Raw genomic sequence first — 24961 nt, forward strand, 5'->3', positions numbered from 1 at the left:
ACATGTACCACTCTTGATACGTTCTAGAATATCCTAGCATAATAACTTTTATGCTAGTATAATGTTGTAAAAAAATTTACACTATCCGTAATAAATTTACGAGATCTAGAAAGCTCCGGTCTCCTAATCCTTTATAATCTTTAGTAGATTATATAGCAATTTCTATGTTTCTTGAGATAACATGATTTTTTATGATCAACTATAATAAAAAGATAAATCAGATTAAATCACATTTTATATATGACAAAAACTTATAAGAAGATAAATCAGATTGAAAATTTAAATTTGAATAATATTTTTGGAAATAGATTTGTAATTCACTTCATCAATTTTTCCATCCAAACAAGTTAAATAATTTAAAATCGATGAATTTTTAAAGTAAATGTTATGTATAGGGATGTCAAATTAAATAATTTAAAATCGATGAATTTTTAAATTAAAGGTTATGTATATGTAAATTAAAATTTATAAATTAAATTTAAAACGATTAGTAATATTGGTAGTATAATTTTGAATAATTAAAACTTTAATTTGGATTATTGAGTTACTATAAATTCAAGCGTTTAATAATTTAACAACATATCCGAAGCCCATATCAATTCTTATCCGATATATACTTTCTATAAGAAATTCTTGCGAACCTTTCTTGTTTATTTTCAAAGTTTTGACTTCTTCTTTTCCCTTCTCCTTCCCTTCCTACGGAATACGAAGATCCAGGCCGTCGTTTGTGGTCAATCTATACCCAATATTGACCTGTTTAATCGTTGTTTGAATTAACCAAAGTTGGGGCTCCATCGATCCCATGCAAAAAGATTTCAAATCGTGGGTTATTGATCATAATTCAAATAAGATTTTTAGTGAATATCGGGTATAGATTGACTGCAACCGATAGTCTCTTAGAGGTTTGATCAAACACGCTTCAAGAAGGTAATCTAATTTCGATCCTTGTTTGATTATATATAATCAGTTGATCAACGGTTGCAAGATGTTCCAACACTTACGTTTGATGTTGTTTCCTTTGTTCGTGTCGATATTAATGGTTTCGAAGCATGTGCGATCTTGATTTGCTTTATTTATTTAGAGTCTTGGATAGAACCTGCAAATCTTCAGTACTTTTTAATTTACTGATTGATTTTGTGCTTGATATTGAATGTTATTTTCTGGAATCTTGATTCTTTAATTATTAATTCAAAGATATTATAAAAACTTTAAAAACAAACGATAGGATTTGAATTCGTCTTCGACCTTGATCTTGATCTCATACCGGATAGGACTAGAAACCACTCTTTCGACTATTATATATGCTGATCTCGAACGCTCTTCGTCGGGATCCTAAACTCCTTCAAGCTCCGTCGACCAATCTTCTCTTGCTTCATAGTCGAATCATGGACGAATCAAAGAAAAGGGATATCGTCGCAGCTCAAATGGTTTGCTAAAGGAAATACATCAAATCGAAAAGAAACGTGCATCAGATCACCACCTTGGTGGATTCTGCTCGATTCCCTTTATCAGAGGAAGTGAGAGAAAATGTCAAAGCAAACGGGTACGAATTATGGTTAGTATGCGAAGTTTGTAAGAACGGATTGGATCCGTTAATGCAACGCCGGATGATGGACGTCTTTCGAAAGATTATAAAGTGTCACACAGAAGGTCTCGAGGCCTTGGGCATGATGTCAACTGATGAGCCAAAAGAGAGATATATATTTAGCTGCTGGTTTCTGTACTTTGAAAAAATATTCATCGTTTTTGTTTCTTTTATATTGTGAATGTTCGATATTCTCAGAAACTACTAAAGAATTCTTTTCTTCTTTTTTCCCATCTCTCGCAAAATGGGTTGAAATTAATTAATTTATAAGTTTTTTTGAAAATAATCATACAGCTATTAATCTTTCTTTAGATTATTTTTATTTCAAGTATTTAAATTGTTACGTTTATCTAATAAAGACAGTTTGATTATTATACAGACATACATGTTTTTAAGAACTATTTATTATATAGACATACATGTTTTTAAAAAACAGATTGGTGATTGAATCGACTTATCTTAAAATAAAAGTTCTATTATATTAATAATATAATATCGTAAAGAATATATTTTAAATTCTAAAAATTTAAATATGTATATAAAAAATATATATTTATCAAATAATTTACTACGAGATATGATGAAAATGTTATTTTCGGCTGAAAGAGAGCTCAGTTTCGCTTAAACTTTTATTATTAACTTAATCTTTGCATTTCATCCAAACAAAATGAAAGTGGAATGAAGAAGAGAGTCGTGGATTCGTTGCTGCTGCTGCTTGTGTCAACGATCACTGCATTTAATGATAATAATTCAATTTTTGGCTCAAAGGGTTTTAATTCCCGAGGTTGTATCCACGGTCACTCCTCCATAGAGCCATCCTACGCTGCTGCATCAACTCTGTGGTTTATTAAAGTTGTATGAACTATTTTGGATAACCACTCTCAGTCCGGACCTTTCTGTTTTTTACCGTGATTATTTTCGCAAAAATTTGAGTTCGTTCGTAGCTCTCGGCTTAATTCATCATTTAAGCTATAGATTGAAAGACTCGGGTTCGACATTTAGATTCTTTCAGTGTTTGTGGATTAATCTGAATATCATTCATTCGGAATCCAGTTTTGATTTACTTTTGAGGTCACTTTGTCACATGGATCTTCATGATTCCGTTAAATTAGTATATGGGTACATTGAAACTGATGGATATTTTCCCCACAACTTAACTTTGGATTTTTTTAGTTTTGTCCTTCACGAATGCTGGGTGAGGCCGTCGATACCCCCCGAACCTCAGAAGGAGGAAACAGTCTCTGCCACCAAGGTACCGGAGGTTTCCACCGTTAAAGAGGAGCCAGCCAAGCGGAGGAGAAGAAAAAAGATGTAAGTTATACATTTGATTAGTTCAAACAAATCAAATTCTTTTGTCAATGTTAGACAAACTAACTATTCATGCATCATTTATAATTCATGGCATGCATGCAGAGTGAAGCAGCGAAGGAGGAGGCGACCTCCCAACCCGAAGCATTAGAGACGGAGGAATCGAAGGCTAAGAAGGGCGGAGGAGAAGCCCGTCGCCGTTACACCACCAACTGAGGCTGAGGTAGCCGATAAGGAGGAGAAGAAAGTTGAAGTGGTGGCATAACAAACATGATCAAACTCTACTCTATGTTTTTTAACAGTTGATATATAGTACGTACCAGAGATTTGTCTCTATATTTTCTCCATTTTGTTAATCAATTTTTCTCTTAATTATCTATTGTCGATCGATGCTTGGTATTGGTTTTGTGTTTCACATTCTTGAATTTAATTAAATTTGTGTTATTTAGCCTTTTTTTTATCTTTGCCATTTTTTTAAAAAAAAATTTCTTGAATGAAGTATTATATTATTTAAAACAAATGATAGATAATATTTTTGGAAAATTTCTCGATATAATTGGTTTATGATTCCAACATCATCAAATTCTTATAACTGAAATAACTAAAAATACATAATTAAGTATAGCACTTTTTCCTATTAATAATCATCATTAACAGTTAAGCTGATGAGATTGTATCTGCAAATGTTTAATTAGAAAAAAAATATATAAATAATAACAATAAATCATTAATATCTAACGTAATTAATTGATAAAACGTGTGCAAAAATGATCATTTATAGATTTATGAACATAGGTAAAAAGAGTTTGGGCATAAATAATAGGTTAAATGAAAAAAAATAATAATCTTTTTTTATGTGTACAGATAGCTCTTTAATTTATATATATTATTTTTAAAAACAAATAAAAAGAGTAATATTTTCCCCAAAAAAAAAAATCAATTCTCATTATGTGATATTTATATTTATAATCTTTTTATTGTTCGTGGAATAAAAAAGATTATTTAATTTATGAGATATAGAAAGCTCCCATGTCTCCTAATCTTTTAGAATCTTTGGTAGATTATATAGATTTTCATATTTCTTGATATAACATGACTTTTTATGATCAACTATAATCAGAAGATAAATCAGAGTAAATCGCGTTTTATATATGCTTTTACTAGTGAAAATTTAAATTTGAATAATATTTTTGGATATAGATTTGTAATTCACTTCAATTTTTCCATCCAAACAAGTCGTGATTGTATTTTTAGTAAAATATTAGTAATATTGGTATTATAATTCTGAATAATTAAAACTTTAATTTGGAGATGTATCCATATATACACATACATGTATTGAGCTATTATAAATTCAAGCGTTTCATAATTTAACAATCCGGAAGCCATATCAATTCTTATCCAATGCTTTCTATAAGAAATTCTTGCGAACCTTTCTTGTTTATTTTCAAAGTTTTGACTTCTTCGTTTCCCTTCTCCTTCCCTTCCTTTGTGCTACGGCCATCCCTTGTTGGTGGCGACGAGGCTCCGCTTACGGAATACGAAGATTCAGGCAGTCGTTTGTGGTCAATCTGTACCCAATATTTACGTGTTTAATCGTTGTTTGAATTAACCAAAGTCAATCGTGGGCGCGGGAAGAAGGAAATCCTATTATTGATCATAATTCAAACAAGATTTTTAGTGAATATCGGGTACAAATTGACTGCAACTGATAGTCTCATAGAGAAAACCAACGTTGAAGGTTTGATCAAAGACGCTTCAAGAAGGTAATCTTTCGATTCTTGTTTGATTATATATAATCAGTTCAGCGGTTGCAAGATTTTCCAACACTTACGTTTGATGTTTTTTCCTTTGTTCGTGTCGATATTCGTTTTGTTCCGATGCATGTGCGATCTTGATTTGCTTTATTTATTTGGAGTCTTGGATAGAACCTGCAAATCTTCACATGTTAATATATTTACTGATTGATGAATCTAGTTTAGGTACATAGTATTTTCTTGAATCTCGATTCTTTAACGCGGCTGCATAGACATATCAATAATAATATATAATATAAGTACAAGAAATCGATATAATATTTGGATAAAATATGATATTAATCTTCTGTCGAACTTAAATCAAGACCTTGGAGAAGACCAAGCGATTTCTTAATGTCATACTGTGTGACAAGACAAGATATCGTGTTGCTTGCTTGATCGAGTTATCTTAGGATCGGAGGATTGTATTGTCTTGTTAAGAAAAGGGAATTAGTAACAGTAGAATGCATGGCAGAGGATTCGTCTCACGGACACCATTTTAGAAAGACGATATTCGTGGTAGTAATGGTGATGGGAATTAAGGAGTCATAGATTTTGATTTAAAGATAAAATCGAGACGATGAAATTTCAAATTGTATTCATTTTGGTGTATTTAAATTCATAATTGTTGAAAATTTGAAATTGTATAATTTTTTTGGAATTAGATTTGTAATTTACTTAAATTTTTTTTTTTTTTTTTTGCATTCAATCATCTATCACTACAAAAAAAAACGGGGTTAGCGACGGCCAAAACCATCGCTAAAAGGGTTAAGCGACGGTTCTAGCGACAGTTTAGAAAACCGTAACAGGAGGCCGCGTCGCTATTTTACAGTCGCCTATAGCGACGGTTTTTATGAACAAGACCGTCGCTAATGAAAGCGACGGTTTCTAAAAAACCGTTGCTATACTTAGAAACCGTCGCTATACTAAGCGACGGTGTTTAAAAAACCGTCGCTATATTAGGCGACGGGTTTTCGAAATACCGTCGCTATATAAAGTGACGGTTTTTTAAAGAACCGTAGCTTAATTAAGCTACGGTTTTCTGTAAAAAAAATTAAAAATCATCAAAATACTACGCAAAATTTTTGATAAATACGATACATCACAAATATTAAAATTAAATATTAAATTTTTGATAAAAAAAAACTTCAAAAATCTTACTTGCGCGAAGATATGCAGATCCACGTAACGCTGAAAAATTACACCGACGAGCAAATCTACGAAATTAACACAAAAAATTGTTAGTACAAAGTAAAAAAACCGAAAATGCGAAAAAATTGATAAAGTTCCGCTAAAAAGTAAAAATCCGAAAAGGCGAAAATCTCTGTAATTTGTTCGCAACTTCGGTATATAAAGAATTATAGCGACGGTAGTCGAAAAACTCGTCGTCATTAGCGACAGTTTTTGACAAACCGTCGCCGATTTAGATCGACGACGGTTATGCCCAACTGTCGCTATTGGCGACGGTGTCATTAAACCGTCGCTAATATAGCGACTGTTGTTGTAAAACCGTCGCTATAATAGCGACCGTTTTTTATAAACCGTCGCTTACTTTAGTAGACGATGGGTTTATGAAAAACCGTCGCTATTATAGCGTCGGTGTATAAAAACCGTCGCTATAAGGGCGAAAAACCGTCGCTATAGTACCAACGGTTTATCAAAAACCGTCGCTATTCCATCCGTTTTTTTGTAGTGTATAAATTTAAAATTTATATATTTTTAAGGTCAAGGTTATATGTAGGTGTTTATCACGAAAATTGCGGGGCGTGCCAGGCACGTGTTCGTGCCAAAGTTGTGAAATAATCTGACTTCGTTTACCAAGCGTTGCGAGTCTCGATTCGACCGTTAGTTATAGTTCCTTCGATATGGCTTCAAAGCCAAACGTATAAACTGAGCAAAATAAAGAAATTATAGAGAGAATCCATTAACAACATCAAATTTAAATATGTTGTTATGAATTTTGGTCAACATTCTATAATAAAGTTGGAGGAATGAGAAAATAAGCTGCTTGAAAATGGAAAAATGAGCGAACAATTAATGACAGAATTCTGCAGAAGATTGCTGTAGATTTGTATTGATTTTTTGTCGGGCTTTCTCTGATTCCCTTCCGTCCTTTTTTGTCACATTCTGCACATCAGTTTCTCTTTTCTACTATCACCCCACGATCTTCCACCTTTGGTAATGGTCGTAACCAGCAGCAATGTTCTTTCGCTGGGATGCTGCCACTTTACTTGGGTTTTATCCATTGAGCTGTGGCTTGGCTTCAAGGATTTTTGGCTAAATAAACTGTCCTAAGTTAATTTGGGTCATTGACCAATCAATTAGGCTAAACAGTAGGTAAATTTAAATTTAAGACGTATTTTTATTTTTAATAAAATATTAAATATTGGTAGTATAATAATTAAAACTTAAATTATTATAATTTGGAAATGTTTGCATACGTTTATGGAGTTATTATTAATAAAATATTAAATATTGGTAGTATAATAATTAAAACTTTAATTATTATAATTTGGAAATGTTTGCATACGTTTATGGAGTTATTATTATTAATTTAAACGTTTCATCTCGGAAGCCATAAACTTTTTCTCGGTGGGGTATTACGGTTTCGGACTTGTTCTCCGGAGGATTATAATTCACCATTTTCAACTTCCATTTTTCCATGTAGGAATCATGTACAAGCAACCGATTAAGGTATGATTGATTTATTAAAAAAAATTGACACACCTGTTGATTTCTTGACGTATGCTTTTCTTCGGGCCTTGAAGCATGATTTCTAGGAATTTTCTTGTTATTGTTCTGTAGATCTGATCTTGCGACGATTCTCGATCTGGGGCATTCATTATTTTGTTTGAAAATTTACGGATTTTGAGGTTTTTCCATTTATTCATTGATGTGATTGAACTGGGTTGCTTGCCTTAGTTGATGTTATAATCTTGGTTTTGAACAATGTCTTGGATTGAGATATATAATTTTTAAAACAAAAAATTCAGGGATTTTGAAGTTTTTTTATTGATTCATTGATATGATTGTATCAGGTAAATTGTTCTTTTATGTTTTAGGTTGTGAAATATGTCTTAGATTGTGTTATATAATTTATATGGTTTTCTTGTGTTCAATTTCTGTAGATGTTCTCAATTTGGTTTTTGAAAAATCTAATGCTTGTAATTTGTTTTGATGACATGATTTTGGTATTGCCCGATAGAAGAAATCAAGTTTATTGCTTATAATTTTCTAAAATGTAAGTGTAGTTTGAAAATATGCGCATTAAGTTGCCCCTGGAATTAATTCCTTAGTCTGCCTCTTAGAGTTTGGTTTGTTCGAAATGTTTGGATCTTGGCGGAAAAAAAAAAAAGCAGTCTTGTTGATTCTAATGGATGAAATATAAGTTTATGTAATTTGGTTTTCGGAAGAATGATGAAATTATAAGTTAGAATCTACAGGGTTTGATATTGGAATTTTATAGAGCAGTCACATGCAACATTTCTGCTTGGAAATTATTCTGAGAGCATGTGCAACTGATTTTCCTTTGGGTTTTGGCTGATCTTTTGGCTCGTTCCCCGCAGGGCATTTAGGCCTTCTTATAGTTTGAAGAATGCCTTCTTCAAACAATCATGGCTCCCCTATGCCTTTTGCCTCGTTTCGCCGTCCAATTTTGACTATTGGAAGTGATCAGGTTCATTCAGAAATGAACCATGATTCCGGTGCTCAAAATCTTGATACATTTCAAAGGCAAGTTTTTACCCGGTTTCATGATATTTCAGTGGTTGATGCTAATGAACTTCTTTCTATTTCATGGATATGCAAGCTTTTAGATGCCTTTTCTAGCTGCCAGGATCATTTTCAAGTCTTATTGTCGAACAATAGAGGGCATCTCTTAAAGCCACCAGCAGATAGGCTTGCTACCGAATTCTTTGACAGGGCGATCAAAGCACTCGATATTTTCAATGCATCTCGTGATGGTATTGAGAAGATTCGAATATGGCAGAAACATTTGGAGATTGTTTTATGTGCTCTGGATACTCGACAGAAGATTTTAGGTGAAGCCCATTTTCGGCGAGCAAGAAAAGCCTTGATGGATTTGGCACTCGTGATGATAGACGAAAAGGATACAGGTTCTATATTTTCTCACCGGAACAGATCTTTTGGACGTAAGGGAAAGGATAGTCATCATCACCGTTCATCGGGGCACACACGATCTCTATCTTGGAGTGTACCTCATAATTGGTCAGCCTCAAAACAACTCCAGTTAATCGCAAACAACTTAATCCCTCCTCGTGGAAATGAAATAGAAGCTACAGATGGTCTGGCCACACTTTTCTTTACGATGAGTTTTATTCTAATGTTCGTCTTATGGGTCCTTGTTTTGGCAATCCCTTGTCAAGACCGAGGCGTGCAGATTCATTTCACAATCCCTCGTAATTTTCCATGGACCACACCATTTCTCTTGCTTCATAGTCGAATCATGGACGAATCAAAGAAAAAGGATCGTCGCAGCTCAAATGGTTTGCTAAAGGAAATACATCAAATCGAAAAGAACGTGCATCAGATGACCACCTTGGTGGATTCTGCTCAATTCCCTTTATCAGAGGAAGTGAAAGAAGAAGTCAGAGCAAATGGGTGCGAATTATTGTTAGTATGCGAAGCTTGTAAGAACGGATTGGATCCGTTGCAACGCCAGATGAGGGACGTCTTTCGAAAGATTATAAAGTGTCACACAGAAGGTCTCGAGGCCTTGGGCAAGGCTACTGAGCCTTGACATGTCAACTGATGAGCCAACAGAGATATATTTAGCTGGTGGTTTCTGTACTTTGATAAAATATTTGTTGTCTATTGTATCATCGTTTTTGTTTTTTATTTATTTAGTAATTTTTTATAAACTTTTATCCCATTAACTGTTTCTTTTATATTGTGAATGTTTCATATTCTCAGAAACTACTAAAGAATTCTTTTCTTTTATTTCTCCCATCTCTCGCGAAATTGGTTTACTGCACGGGGAAATTGATTAATGTATATGTCTATTTTTTGAAAAAAATTGACTAATAATAAAATACAAAATATAAAACTTTTGGATGAGATATCCTTCAATAGATGTTAGTAGCTTAATGTTATATAAAAAATAATAATGCAGCTTAATCTTTCTTTAGATGATATTTTTATTTCAAGTATTTAAATTGTTACCGTTATCTAATAAAGACAATTTGATTAATGTGAAAAGAACTATTTATCATATAGACATCGATGTTTTGAAGAATTATCTATTGTAAAGACATCAATATTTTTAAAAAACAGATCGGTGATGGAATCGATTTATCTTAAAATAGCGGTTCAATGAACAGATTGGTTCAATAGTCTGAACGATCAGACTAGAACATTATTATATTAATAATATAATATCATAAATAATATATTTTAAATTCTAAAAAAATTAAATGTGTATATAAAAAATATATATTTATCAAAGTTTAAAATATCAAATAATTTATAATACTACTGAAATAATATTTTTAACAAAATTCAAAATCAAGTTAATCTTATATATAACCAAAAATAAAATTGAAAAAATTTAAATTAAAAATAAAATAAAAAAGGTGAACCAATCCGACCAGTTCTTGACCAGTAAAACGGTATTCGAGTGTTATGATTGATTCTCAATCAATCGGATCGGATTCTAAAAACACGGATAAAGATGATAAATCAATATTTATAAATAACATTATAATTTGTAACTATATATATGTACGTATATATTTGTGTGGAGGTGTATTCCTAGTTTACCCCCTTCCCTATGGTTTTGTTCATAAACCTCGAAACCAAAGACCCAGATTTTCGTATTTGGGGGCACTCCAGCCGGGCGCCCCTTTCAACCCTAATCAGTAATTCTGGTCGCCAATACTTGAATCCATCGAGATTTACTTATAATCCAGCTGCATCGATTCCTTGTCAGATACACTTCTTTCTTGAACACTAAAATCTTCCCAGCCTGCACAAGAGAATGGAATGCACCAGAGTATAGTTGTTTTTTTGCTACTTGTATCGACGATCCTCGTTATGATTGATAGGAATGCTATTTTCGGCTGGAAGGGATTTCAGTGTTGCTTAAACTTTTATGATTAACTTAATCTTTGCATTTCATCCACACAAAATGAAAGTGGAATGAAGAAGAGAGCCGTGGATTCGTTGCTGCTTGTGTCAACGATCCCTGCATTGAATGATAATAATGCAATTTTTGGCTCAAAGGGTTTTCATTCCCAAGGTTGTATCCACGGTTTTGTTCCACCGTCACTCCTCCATAGAGCCATCCTACGCTGCTGCATCAACTATCTGGTTTACTAAAGTTGTCTGCACTATTTTGGTTAACCACTCTCAGTCCCTTTCTGTTTTTGACTGTGATTATTTTCGCAAAAATTTGAATCCGCTCGTAGCTCTTGGCGTAATTCATCATTTAAGCTATAGATTGAAAGACCCAGGTACGGCATTTAGATTTTTTCAGTATTTGAGGATTAACCTGAATATCATTCATTCGGAATCCAGTTTTGATTTGCTTCTGAGGTCACTTTGTCACATGGGTCTTCATGATTCAGCTAAATTAGTGTATGGGTACATGGAAACTGATGGATTTTTTCCTCACAACTCAACTTTGGATTTTTTAGTTTCGTCCTTCACGAATGCTGGGAGATTTAAGATTGCAGAAGAAATTTTGATTGCAAAAGCTGAATTTTGTAGTCAGAAAGGGGAAATAGTTAGCTCCTTTGTATATAACAATTTTTTGAGCTTGTTAGTAGGTAGAAATCGGTTAGACGAGGCAGTTAGTTTCTTCAAAGGTCATATATTGAGGTTACGGAGCTTTTGCCCTGACACTTGTAGTTTTAACATAGTAATGCGAGGATTGTGCCGAGTTGGGAAAGTCGAGGAGGCTTTTGAATTTTTTATTGCCATGGAAAGTTTTGGTTGTCTCCCGGACCTTATTTCTTATAATACCCTCATTAATGGATTGTGTAGAGTTGGTAATGTTGACAGAGCTCGGTTGCTACTGAGAGAAGTTGAATTACATCGAGAGTTTTCACCGGACGTCGTGACTTACACATCAGTTATATCTGGCTATTGCAAATCAGGTAGCATGGAGAAAGCTGTAACTCTTTTTGATGAGATGATTCAGCGTGGTACTAGACCAAACTTGTTCACGTTTAATAGTATTATTGATGGTTTTAGCAAAAAGGGTGATTCAGACTCTGCATTAATGATGTATGAAAAGATGCTCAATGGTGGCCTTAAACCTGATGTTGTGACATTCACCTCTATTATTGATAGTCATTGTAGGACTGGAGATTTGGACAAAAGCATGAAGCTCTGGGATGAGATGAATAAGCGTCAGGTGTCTCCTAACGCATTTACATTTTCCATTCAAATTAATGCTCTGTGTAAGGCAAATAGATTAAACGAATCTCGTGATTTATTAAGACAGTTGAACCTTAGAAAAGACATTATTCCCTCGCCGTTTATCTATAACCCCGTGATTGATGGGTTTTGTAAAGCTGGCAACCTAGATGAGGCAAATGCCATTGTTGCAGAAATGGAGGCAAAGGGGTGCGTCCATGATAAGATGACATTCACCATTCTTATTCTGGGGCATTGTATGAAAGGGAGAACGTTTGAAGCTATAGACATATATAAAAAGATGTTGTCAGTGAGTTGTGCACCGGACAATATTACCATGAGTTCTTTGACATCTTGCCTCAGAAAGGCTGGTATGGCGAGTGAAGCCAATGAAATAGAGCTATCCGCATCAAACAATGCGAAGTCAGGTTTATCATCATTAGAAAAAACCACACATTTGATGAGAAATATGAATATTCCAGTGGCTGTTTAGCTCAAAATGGTATCTTGCTTGGTGTTTGATTTGGGCTTTACAACTTATGATGCCATTCAATCAGATCGCTTTATTGAAGGAAAAAAGGGTTCAATCTGTTTGTTGGTGGCCCGAGTAGAGGTTATTGCCTTTTTTTCTTTTTCTTTTTTTACGAAAGTATCACCATCTTTATGTTATCTGTCTAATCTGTGTAATCTTGTACTTCATGTTTATGCCGATCCATATTTGTCCTGCTGCCATCCATAGTCGTTTATGATCAAACAAATTGGTCTGTGGGCTACAACAAAATGGGAGTAACTAAAGGAAAATGTGTTCATTGAAAGAAAATGTGAAGAGAATACTGTGACATAAATGCTACTCACTTTAAAATTGACGACAGCCATGTCCTTGTCATGACTTGAATCTTTTCTATCGTCATTGGAGAAGTTTATTAGGCACACAGGCTTGTTTTATTGTCAAGGAGTAACTCTATTCGTACCATGGGCTACAATATTCTGTTTCAATAATTGAAAACATATTTAGGAGTGAAAATCAGATTAATATAGAAGGAAAAACTTGTGATAGTAGCTTCTACTTCATATTGTTTTTTATGCACTGATCTCAGTTGTTCTAGCGATAAAGACGTTACTCGGAAAATAGTGTGACCATAATTACTATTCGTTGACTTATTAGTTTTCTATCAAAAAAATAATAATTACTATTCGTTGACTTATGGTTTTTTACTTCACTTTTTGTTGTAATTTATATGCTTTTGTGGGACATAACACAAAAGCATTATCTATCTTTATCTTGTTCACGAGTGCTATTGAAGTGACTTGGATTGATCCTATTCTGTATATTTGGGTTTGTTCTTTTATGCAAATGAATCAATTATGAATCCTCATTCTACCAGATTTTTGTCTTGTTCTTGAATTATAATAGGTCTCATTTTACTGCAGTTGGTGGAGTTAAATGGATTGAACTTGTTTTCTATATCTCGGTGCTACCTCCGATCCTATAGAAGAAGCTGGTATTGGACCGCTTCGCCCCTTGGCTTGGCTATAAGCCAAAACTCTGGGAACTTCATTTTTCCTGGATGCATCAGAAGCATATGGTGCTGTGAGTTTGTCTCAAGTCTCTAATTTTCTTTTATCCTGCCATCCACTTATTTCTTAAGAATTACTGTCTGCATACATTTGAATATGTTTTCTTCCTTTTACCTCATTTGTAAGGAATGGACTTGATAACATGGTTCTGCCCCATTGCCATGTTTGTGTACATCCTCGGATTCGATTTTATTCGAATTCTCCGTTTTATAATATCTTGTTTACTTTGTGAAAACATATTTGTCAGCTTAGAAGTTGCTGTCTATGTTCTGCGCTCAGGTCCAGGCACAATAGTAGCATAGACATTCATTGTAGAAACACACACTTGAAGGGGATAAAATGTGAAAGGGTGAATATTATTTGGTATCATTCTCTATTTCTGTTTTGGGGACATATAAGCTTGGCCAGGGGCAAAGGGGAAGGGTTTTCTCATTTCAGAAGAGGTTAGTCGCTGGGATCAATCCTTTTACACAAGGACTGTAACACCTTTCATTTTATTTTTAATTATATTAGTGCATTAATGATCCTAACAGCTTACTACTTGTTTCTTATCAAACCAGATCTGCTCTCCTCTATGAATCATGTTCTGTTCTTTTTTTGTTATATCGCCTGATTAAATTCTCTATTTACTTTTACAATCAAATATACTGTTCATGTTATTGAGCACAGTTTTTTGTTAGACTACAAAAAAAAATTTTTCTCAGCGATATTTCCTTGCTCTACGTGTGCCCACAAGGATCTTTAGTAGTGAGACATGCACTTCTACCTTGGTTAAGTTTGAGCTCTCTGTTACATTCATTTTTGTTGCAATTATTTACTTAAAGTTGATCTTTCTCCGATTCTTCTTCTCTGATTCACCGTGACTACAGGGGCCGAGCTTTATGTCGAGTTGGTGGCTGGAGAATAGGTCCCGTTTACTGGAGTTTTATAAGTGCATGCATGACAAAATTGACGGGTACCATGTGATCGGAGGTATCTATGTATCAATCTCTTGACGGAAGTAGAAATGAATATACCGGTGATGACCATTATCATCCCAAATGGAGTTTTTTCTTGGTTAGTTGCGTTGTATTTATATCATGGCTATATTAATGTCAATTATTTGAAAAAAGGTTGAGAAGGATCTCTAGTATCAGGTACTGTGATATTATTATTATTATTATTATTATTATTATTATTATTATTAAGAATATGTTTATTTATTTATTTTAATTTAGATTTCCTTCTAGAAGCGAAACACTGGGGACAATTAGAGATAAATTGAGTTCGATCACTGGAAATTTAGATTTTTAACTTTAAATATATAGACCAATTAAACAAAAAGAAATATAGGTTGCATCAAATCATTTGTTTTATTTTGGTAAATCTAATTCATAATGAATTTTAAGTCTTTATTAGTTATTTTTGAATTATTACGATAAATTTCAAATTCATCTGATTATGAATTCATTTCAAATTCATCATTTAAATATTTTTTAAAATTCAAATACAATCAAAATATATTCAACAGGTATATTAAGTGTTTATGACAAGATTTTTAAACTTTAAATATATATAATATTTCCTAATTTATACAATATATGTTTATCCAAAAATGGTATATTTGTTCAGTCATATCCATACTCCATTTCCCATGAACCAATGTTGTTAGGTTGCTGTTTTTTATTTTCCTATATAAAAAATCAAAAAGATTATTTTGTCTTTTATTGCGACATAAAATTTAATTTTTGTAGATACCCTATATAAAAAAAATTTACATCTACGAGATATATTGCAAGAGAATAAATAAGTTTATTCTATTTTGTTATGTTGTTTTCAGATACAAGTTAATTATATATTTATACTCGTATAATAATAATACGAGCAAATATCTCATGATACGGTCACACATATTTATACGTATAAAATATGTTAATATGATTCATATTTATAATAAAAAGTAATATTTTGTTGTGAATTGGGTCGAGTCACGAAATTGTTGACCTGATAATTTTACATGAATTTTGTGTAATGATACTATTATAATACACTTCGAATCTTACTAGGAGAGGTATTGATCTATAAATTTTATTTATATTATTTATAAAATAACCCTTAAGGCGGTGAATGGGGAACTTTGTGTTTACGCCGTGTTAAATTACCATAACACCCTCGAAAACCATAATCTACCGAGTCACTACGACACCCAACCAAGCAAATCTTTCGTTCCTCATTGGCCAGAAATTCTCAGCCCTCGATGTTTCCATTTTTACCCTCAAACACCTTCTATATATGTTGGATGATACACGGGAACGGAATAAATAGAGAAAACCCAGATGGAATTGAGCCTCACAAAGCCGGAAATGGAAGCCGTTTTGCAGTTAATCAGTCTCAGAACCAATTCCTCCGACGATTTTGGTTTCTTATGGTTCGATTATCTGCAAAAAAAAGAAGAAAAAAGTGCAGAAGAAAAGGGTTTGGATACCGAAGCTTTGCCCCGAAGAAAGACAAGGTTCAGATCAATTTCTGATATATACAAACAGACTGAGCCTTCGATCGAGAATCGTACTCGTAAAAGGGTAAAGATTTGATTTTTAAGGGGTGCCCACAAATTTTTTTTGAGGTGCGAATATAATTTAGTTTGAGTTTCTTGTAATCATTCTCATACGCATAGGTTGTGTATATATGTGTGTACGTACGGACTTTCGAGTTATAATTAAAGTTTTTTTTCTAGTCCCTTGTGATAATATTAGGACAGTAATGATCCAAATCCTTAAAATTCTATGTTTTAATTTGTTTCTGCAGAATGATCATTCGTGTATTTTCATGAAGTTTTCGTAAGGGAGATTGAATCATGAAATGATAATCAAATTCAATCCATGCAAGTTATGGTTTATTGTAATATTATTTATGTTTCCTCCTCCGACCCGATTGCTTAATTGCTATTTTTTTCCTAAATGCAACACAAAACCAACCATATCTACATATGATTGATATATATAGGTGTACATTAATAGCCTACGTCGGTTGGATACATTAGGGATTTTCGATCTAGTTTGAGTTACTGAAATAGCTAGCTTCTTGCGATTGCATCTTTGTATAAGCTTGATCATAGATGTTTTGCCCTAGTCTCCCTCGTCTTTTTATAAATATTATGTTCTTCGATAATAAAATTAAAGGCGCGCGCATTTTTTCGGGTCATTAAAAATAAGTAGAGACGCTCATATATGGATATTTTAACAGAATAAATTTATGTTACAAATGGATTTATATAATCTATTCATGAACTAAATAAGATATTTATTCACTAACTTATTTTAAGACTGAATTAGTACAATGGATTTTAAGAAACTGGATATTTTCGTCGTCTTAATTGAACGAAAATATGATGTGATAAAGTGATATATCGACCTTTTCATGTTGCCTTAACACATTTTGTACTCCAACATCTTAATGCTCCTTTGTTCGGAAGGTCTTGTGTGGCTCGATGCATCCTGCTAGAGTTTCCAGAAGAGAAGGGAGATAGACAACTTTAGGGTTAAAATCTAACCCATCATATTTGTTACAGATCGATTGCAAAGTTTAATTCCATGTTAGTTTGTGTCAAGAAATCTTCTTGGATAATTTTTGGCTCGTGAATTCCATATTGCATTGAAGCATATCGCGAACTATTCGAATTGAACGCACGCCCGAGCCTTGCTTGGCTAGTGTTACAAACTGGTGGCATTCAGTTCAAGAATGTAGGTACTAATTTGATGCCAACTTTAGTACCCTTTAGATACTAGGAAATACTATGTATTCTGATATATAAACTTTATGATTATTAATAGTAATAAGAATTTTAGACTTAAGAGTTATTATCTTAATAGAATATGCATCAATGTTATAGTACATGGAACAATAATATTTCACGGAATATAAAGTCATAGTACAAAAAGTAGGTATCTTCTGAGACGGTCTAACTGATCTTTATTTGTAAGACATGTCAACCATGCTTATGTTTATAATAGAAAGTAATATTTTTCATGAGTAACTCAAATAAAATATCTATTTCACAAAATTAACTCATGACATCGTCTTACAAAAGTTTTTGTATAACACAAAAGCGACGCTTAATTATGTGACAGAAATTTATAACAAATTCTCCATCTCTCAAAAGATTTCTTGAGGGTAGGGTAGAGAAAAAAGTAAATAAAGGAAAAGTTATGGGTGAGTATGCGCTTTGTTACACGCTTAAGCCATCGAATCCACACCGTTTGCTCATCAGGGTCTGCCTTGTTGGACTGAAGGTTATGGTACAATCCACGGATACCTGCGTCCACCAAATTCAATGCAAATATTATATATATTAAAATTTGAAAAATACAACAATTAAACTTGATTTCAACACAAGTGTATTTTAGCAGATAATTTCAAGAATGTGCATCGCAATTCGACTTGGATGAGCTAAATTACCTGCACGCGAGGTGAAGTGAGACCAAGAATCCGAATTCTGGCTCCGACGTCACCCACAATCCGTAATGCGACCCGGTCGCTCAGCGAAGCTTCACCGAGCATATAAGCCGCATTGGTTTGGATCAAGTTGACCTGACCCACAACGATGGTGGTCTCGACCAGACGGACATTGTGGGCGGGTTGATAGAACCCGGGGACCGCGCCGCGGCCGAGGGGAATACCGCGGTATATGACCGTGAACCAGAACTTGTCGTACATGATTCCCACCTTGTTGTCGTTAGTTGCGACGAAAAACATGTGGATGATGAGAGATACGGTGGCGGCGGATTGGGTGGTGGTGACTGGGCTGATGCCCATGTACTGAAAGACGACTTTCTGGAGGTCGAAGTGAGGTTTCTGTGGTTTGACGGCGAGGACAATGACTAGGATGGTGGCGGCGACGATGAGGAGGATGAGGAAGGAGAATAGGAGGAAGAGGCGGCAACAGCAGCCGTGGAAGCAGGAGGGCTTGGTGGTGTTTGTGGTTTGGTCGTGCTGGTGGGCGGTGGCGGGAGGTGTGGAGGTCATTTTTCTGCGACCGTGAGGAAAATACGAGTGCAACGGAAGGGTGGAGATCCACCACCACCACGGCGGCGGTAACCACCTCGAGCTTTGCTGGGCTTTCTTTTTAGTTTTTGTTATTAATATTTTACAATTATTATATAATATTATATTTTATTATGTTTGTCCTCTATCGACAATGTACAAGAATTTTGCCTTAAAAAAATTGGCTTTTTTGTTGGCGATATTCATATAGTTTAGATAAGATTACCAGTGTTTTGGATCACGTTCAAATTATTTCAAATAATAATTTTAGCATTTCAAAATAATAATTTTAGCCAGTACAATTTCGAAATGAAAGTACTAAAATTTCGTTCTTTAAATTTTTGAATTACAATCTATACAATACCAAATGTGAGATCATATCAAAGTGAATAATCTAACTTTTATCGAGTGACATGACATGAATTTCGATTCAATTGTTTGTTCTAATTCTTTCATTAAAACACAAAAGCCAACGCTAAGAATTTGAAAAATAAAAAAAAAATGTGATGAAATTCGCAAAAGAAATTCATAAACATCATCTAATTTAATTATTAATCTATTATGAATTGGAATAACATTTAATTACAACGCTGATAAGAAAAGCTAAGGGAATACATGACTGATGAAAATTAAGATAAACTGATAACGAGCGAATTAAAATTGGAATTTTCATAGAGTATTTTGATGTAGAACTTTTTGTTGATGAATTTGTCGAGAGATTCTGATTATTCTTTCATTCTTCTAACTTAATGGACTTCAATTTACTTGGGCCGTACAATTTGGGCCCAACATTAACATATTTTGAAGAGGAATTTTAACAATGGAAACTCCTATTATTATACCAAAAATAAAAAGTTTTTAAATCATATGACAACACAAATTAAACATGATGTGTACATAAGAATAAGACAATGTCTTCACAAAGATATGATATTATTTAGTTTGAGCTTAAGTTTTTATGAATTTACTTTTGGTCTTGACCTAAAAGACCTCTTATCAATGAAGATATAATTCCATGTTCTTACCTCGTGATCTTTCAATGTCAGACTTTGGTTACATTCTCAACAAATTTTTTGTCATTACCAATAGGGGTGTCAATCGGGTCGGGTGGGTCTGGTGGCGGGTCAACCCGCGAAATTTTTTTATTTTTTTTCCCAACCCGAGCCCGAAGCAACCCGAAAACCCCCAACCCGAACACGAACCTGACTCAACCCGTCTAACCCGCCTAACCCGAATTTTTTTTATTTTTTTAAAAAAAATTCGAAAAAATAAAAAATAATAGTAATATTTTAATTTAAACACATAATAACAAAATTTTCGATTTAAATTTGAAAGTTTAATGGTAGAAAATTAAAAGTATATTTACTAAATTAAATAAACAATTGTTAAAAAAATAAAAAAAATACAAATAAATATTAAATGATTAAAATTTATCATATAAATATACAATAAATTTTGTTTAAACATACAATATATAAAAATATAGGTAATATTTTCAAAAAAAAAAAAGTTTTCGGGTCAACCCGCGACCCAACCCGAAACTCGTCTAACCTAGTACTAACCCGAACCCACCCAACCTGAACCCGAACCTGATTTTTTTCGTGTTGGGTCGTGTCGAGTTGACGGGTCGTGTCGCATTTTGACACCCCTAATTACCAAAAGGCGGTCTAATATCGATGGAGATCTTTCAATGTGAGATTTTGATTGCATTCTCAACAAAAACGAAATGAAGATTTTGACGTAGTCGACGATAAAATTAAGCAAAGTAACAATATTTTTATTTTCTTTTTCTTCATAATAGAGGCAAATTTAGGGGTGAAATAATCCACGAGGTTGACTATGAGCAATTTATGTTGCAGGAAACTACACAGGATCAAAACCTAATGTTTCATAGGGAGATAAAAAAGATTGGCGCCGCAATATGTCCATCCACACCATCCCTAAACAAGTTGTATGTACCATCATTTATTCCTAATAATGAACAAAAAAATTATTATCTAGCCAGTTAAATATTATTGATGTCATTAGTTGGACCCAAAAAAATTAGTTATTGATCAAATTCAATATCCTAGACCAGGCAAAGATTAAATGTAGAATATTCAACCATGAGTAAGATATAATGATAACATAAAAAAATGAAATAAATAATTAGTTCGATTCGAAATATGTTTAACCGAGCGATTTTCAGGACGCGTTTGATCTAGTTCGTGAACTTGATTTTAATAAGCGATTAGTCTAGCTAGTATACGTACTCAAGAATTAATGCACCAAATAATAAATTAAATTCTGCATAACTAAAACAATTAATTTATTTGATCAAATCCAAATGTCCTTGGGAAGATCATATACTAAAAATAATTGAACAAGCATGCATTTTAATCCTTCGAGTTCTTGAAGTTTTACAACAGTCAAGGCTTCACATGGAACCCTCAGATAACAGAAAAAAACAATAGTAAAATCCAAGAAACAAATAATTTCAAAGTTCACTCTAAGTGTATGATGCTTCCCCATTGACTATATAAAAATCAAAATGAATTATGTGATTAAATATCACATAATCTACATCGACTAAACCTATTCTATGTCGAGCTTGCGCACGCTGCCCTTATTTGAACAATGCTGGTCCCAAATCCAGTGGTAATTAGAATATACAATAAAGTCTTGTACGTTTTATCTTTCTTGATTATAAGGTGTTGCTTGATTCAAGAACCCAAGTGTTATCCTTGGGGCTACTGCCGCTCCCGTCGTTTTTGTCCCCATCTCGATGAAGTAAAGTATTAGGTGGTGTGGACTGAGTAATTGCTTGGCTTTCTTTGTTAATGAGTGAGGATATGGCTGCTGCAACAGCAACCCTAAACTTAGGATCAGAGGCAATTGCACTCACATTTTCAGCCAACAAAGATTTGTTAGCACCTTCACATATCTTGGACCCCATTTCTTCTGCTAACTTATTCGGGTTCGGAAAGTACGGGTTCATCAGTGTATTCGCATTGAAAATATCTTGTTTTGGCATCCAAGAATACCCCAGTTGTGCCATGGGATTCGAGGAGCTGGCATTATTTGTGAGGTCAAGAACAATGCCCTTGTTAAGGTCAAGAAAATTAGGGTTCAGGGCCCTTAGGTTTGGGATGTAAGGAGGTGAGGGGTTTATTAGATGAGGGTTTGTGTGGTTGGAGAAAGGGTAAATCGCTTGGCCGTTGAAGGGCAATGACATTAACGACGCGCCGGAGAATGGGTTACCCGAATCTAATAACATGAAAGAAGCAGCTGCCGCCGATGCTGTTGATGCCATCGCCGTTGCGCCTACAGGAAGTGGGTGATTGTGCGTTCCTTCGTACGTCGTGATAAGTATCGACATGTCCTCCAAGCACCTTTGGACCTAATAACATGAATTACATTCAGAATTAACATTCAAAGCTTTAGATTCATATTAAAGAAATATTTGCAACATCTGTAAAAGGATAATTATGCATGGAGTCAATACATTGAAAAAACAACAAGTAAATCGAGTTCAAATTCTTAGCGTACTTGTTTTCTTACTGGACATCCGGGTGCAACAGTGCAACGATAATATGCTCGAGGGCAAGGATTCCCCTTCGCTATTTTTTGGCCGTATTTTCTCCATTGACATCCATCATTCATCTAACAAATTCAAACCAAATTTATACCGATTAATTACATTCTATCAAATTATTAAATAAATCAACCAACCAAATTTATGCACATCAATAAAATAAATAAATAAGTGCAATCAACATGTCCAAAAATTCTTAAATGAGCAAACTACGTACCATAAGTTTAGATATAATATGCTAAGAATAAGTGTAATAAAAAATGGAAAGAAAGGGTTTAAATTTCATAAATAGATGCTTACATAACTATAAGAACACACACCCACACGCACATATATAACACTTATGCTCAGTTCAATCAAATAACAGAACTTTGAACTCACCGTGGCTGATTCACATCTTGCTCTAACCGAAACCCTAGCTCTTTTGTTGGGTGGTAAAGTGATATTGCTCATAATTCCAGGCAAGTTGTTGTTTTGCACTTGTCCTTGCATCGTCCTAACTCCCGAGTTTTCTTCTTTATTTTCTTTTCTTTCGACAACTTCTCCGATCCCATGTTTGCTAGAATCGACCTTAATCCTTAGCGACAACCCTAATTCGTCACTTTCTTTAGCATCGTCTTCTCTTGATGAAGATGAAACCGATTGATTGCTTTTTATATCAATAATTCTTGGGCTTCTGGTCGAATCCTCATTCGGGTCTTCGTTGTTATTTCCATTGAGTGATAGAATCAACTTTGAATCCTACATATGTACGTGATTTTAATTAGCACAAAGTTCAACTATTAACATATTATCTACAAATATATACTGGTAAAAAATGAAATTAATTAAATTCATGCCATCGTTTCGGATTAAATTACCTTTTCTTGATTATTTTGTTGTATGATAGCAAATTTGGATTGCAGATCGATGTAATCTTTCATTGTTTTCTCCAAAGCTTCATTCAACTTCTTGTTCTCCTCCTTCATACCTTTCATCTGCTTCTGCAAACTTGAAAGCTGGGGAAGTTTGCAGTTTCAATATTAATAATGTATCTTTTTCGATGATTATATAATTTCTAGAGAATTAAGTAGAATTTGTATGTGTGTATATATATATATATAATATATGTATGTATGTATGGATTTGTACAAATTAAACTAGAATACGTACAAAATCAAAAGAAGGAAAGAAAAAAGGTTCAGACATCAAATAACATATATATTTATGCGTGTGTGTGTGTGTGTGTGTGTAGCAGGAACCATGAAGTCGATAATTTTTTTACCTCATCAGTGATAAAACCCTTATCAGAACCCTCTTGAAGATATTGATTCCCAGCTTCTTGTAGCTTCGATTCGTCGACTTCTGTAACCCGGTTTTCTTGTTCTTGCGATTCTAATAACTTGAGGGATAGATCAATCTCCATGGATTCACTTTCTTCTTCTTCTTCTCTTGCCATTGAATTAATTTACACGGAAAAATAAAATATATATTGCAAAATTTCTCCTGTTTTCGCTTATTATAGCTAGATAAAAATGGTTTTTCTTAGGCACCAAAGTCAATTCCTCCGTCTGAAATTAAACGAACAAGGCAGCTGCAGCAGTACTATAGTAGTATAATTAAAGATATAATTAAGGGACGCATCTAAGTTTTGACTTTAACCTTTCGATTTCTTAATTACTTCTTATCTTTATATTGGATAATTAATTAATACTACACCTGGATAATCTTATTAATTAAATTAAGTATTTTACAGTTGTTGTGAAATGAAAAGAAAGTCCTTTTAATTGACCAAAAGGGCAATTTTTTTTAATTGACAAAATAATTTTCATATTATCATTTAAAAAAATTGCGACAAATAAAAAAAACTTCATAGATATATGTGAAAAAGTTGCAAATCCAAGGATTATTTCTTGATCTCGACGACGCATTAATTTTCCCCATATAAATTTTTAAATCTTATTTGTGTATTTTTCTCTATAAAACCAATTACTACATATTCCAGCTAAATTTATTGGCGAAAGATTATAAGGCATGAAATTGGGCTTTTTCACACTTTCCTGCAAATATAAATATAAATATAAATAAATATATATATATATATATATATATATGAGTAAGTAAATAAATAAATATATATATATATATATGAGTAAGTAAATAAATAAATATATATATATATATATATTTATTTATTTACTTACTCATATATATATATATATATATATATGGAGCTTTATTTATGGTATTAAAAAATACATTATTTAAAATTGAAAGAGGAACCTTGCTTGGGATCAGATCTGGAAAATGTCAACTGGAAGACCTCCACTCCTCCCCAGTTTCTACTCTTTGTGAATCTCTTTATTAATTTTTTATTCTTCGATTTTTCCACCACTTCCTTCCATGTTGTAACTTGTATCAATTTGATTCTTATTATTAATTAGCCTCCTATTATTTTAATACATATTTCTTGTTAATAATTTTTCATTGCTAGCAAGGAATGGTAGATCATGTAAAAATTATTCTTTAATTTTCTTTACAAATTGTATTTGTGTTTTACGGTTTACTTTATTTAATTTTCTTCAGAAATTTGGAAAATTATGAATAAAAGTTTATCATATGCTTTAAGTCATGATTTTCTCCTTTTTTTTGGTCTATATGTATTTATTTTATTTGGAATTATATTATTATAATGAGATCTCGAACTCGATCGAGACTTCATCTCAATGTTGATATCTGATCAAC

The 24961-nt window shown here is 33.2% G+C and overlaps 3 protein-coding genes across 3 annotated transcripts; 2 read left to right on the top strand and 1 right to left on the bottom strand.

Annotated features, from left to right (window-relative positions):
• The first annotated feature begins 7218 nt into the window (after nucleotides 1–7218).
• LOC140986921 (protein BYPASS1-LIKE-like) lies at nucleotides 7219–9546 on the top strand. Its single transcript, XM_073455339.1, has 2 exons — nucleotides 7219–7383; nucleotides 8256–9546. The coding sequence occupies exon 2, from the start codon at nucleotides 8285–8287 to the stop codon at nucleotides 9446–9448; it is 1164 nt and encodes a 387-aa protein (XP_073311440.1). The 5' UTR covers nucleotides 7219–7383; nucleotides 8256–8284; the 3' UTR covers nucleotides 9449–9546.
• A 922-nt stretch (nucleotides 9547–10468) lies between these two features.
• Nucleotides 10469–12560, top strand: LOC140986472 (uncharacterized). The gene has a single exon (XM_073454735.1). It carries the CDS (start codon nucleotides 10901–10903, stop codon nucleotides 12557–12559), a length of 1659 nt encoding a protein of 552 aa, XP_073310836.1. The 5' UTR covers nucleotides 10469–10900; the 3' UTR covers nucleotide 12560.
• Nucleotides 12561–21022: 8462 nt separating this feature from the next.
• On the bottom strand, nucleotides 21023–23846 carry LOC140986622 (WRKY transcription factor 72A-like). Its single transcript, XM_073454927.1, has 5 exons — nucleotides 23502–23846; nucleotides 23098–23235; nucleotides 22619–22978; nucleotides 22192–22305; nucleotides 21023–22042 (listed from the first exon to the last, which is right to left on the bottom strand). Exons 1-5 carry the CDS (start codon nucleotides 23673–23675, stop codon nucleotides 21347–21349), a joined length of 1482 nt encoding a protein of 493 aa, XP_073311028.1. The 5' UTR covers nucleotides 23676–23846; the 3' UTR covers nucleotides 21023–21346.
• Between the last annotated feature and the right edge of the window lie 1115 nt (nucleotides 23847–24961).

The sequence above is a fragment of the Primulina huaijiensis genome, chromosome 10 (assembly GCF_012295235.1).
Source record: "Primulina huaijiensis isolate GDHJ02 chromosome 10, ASM1229523v2, whole genome shotgun sequence".
NCBI lineage: Eukaryota > Viridiplantae > Streptophyta > Magnoliopsida > Lamiales > Gesneriaceae > Primulina > Primulina huaijiensis.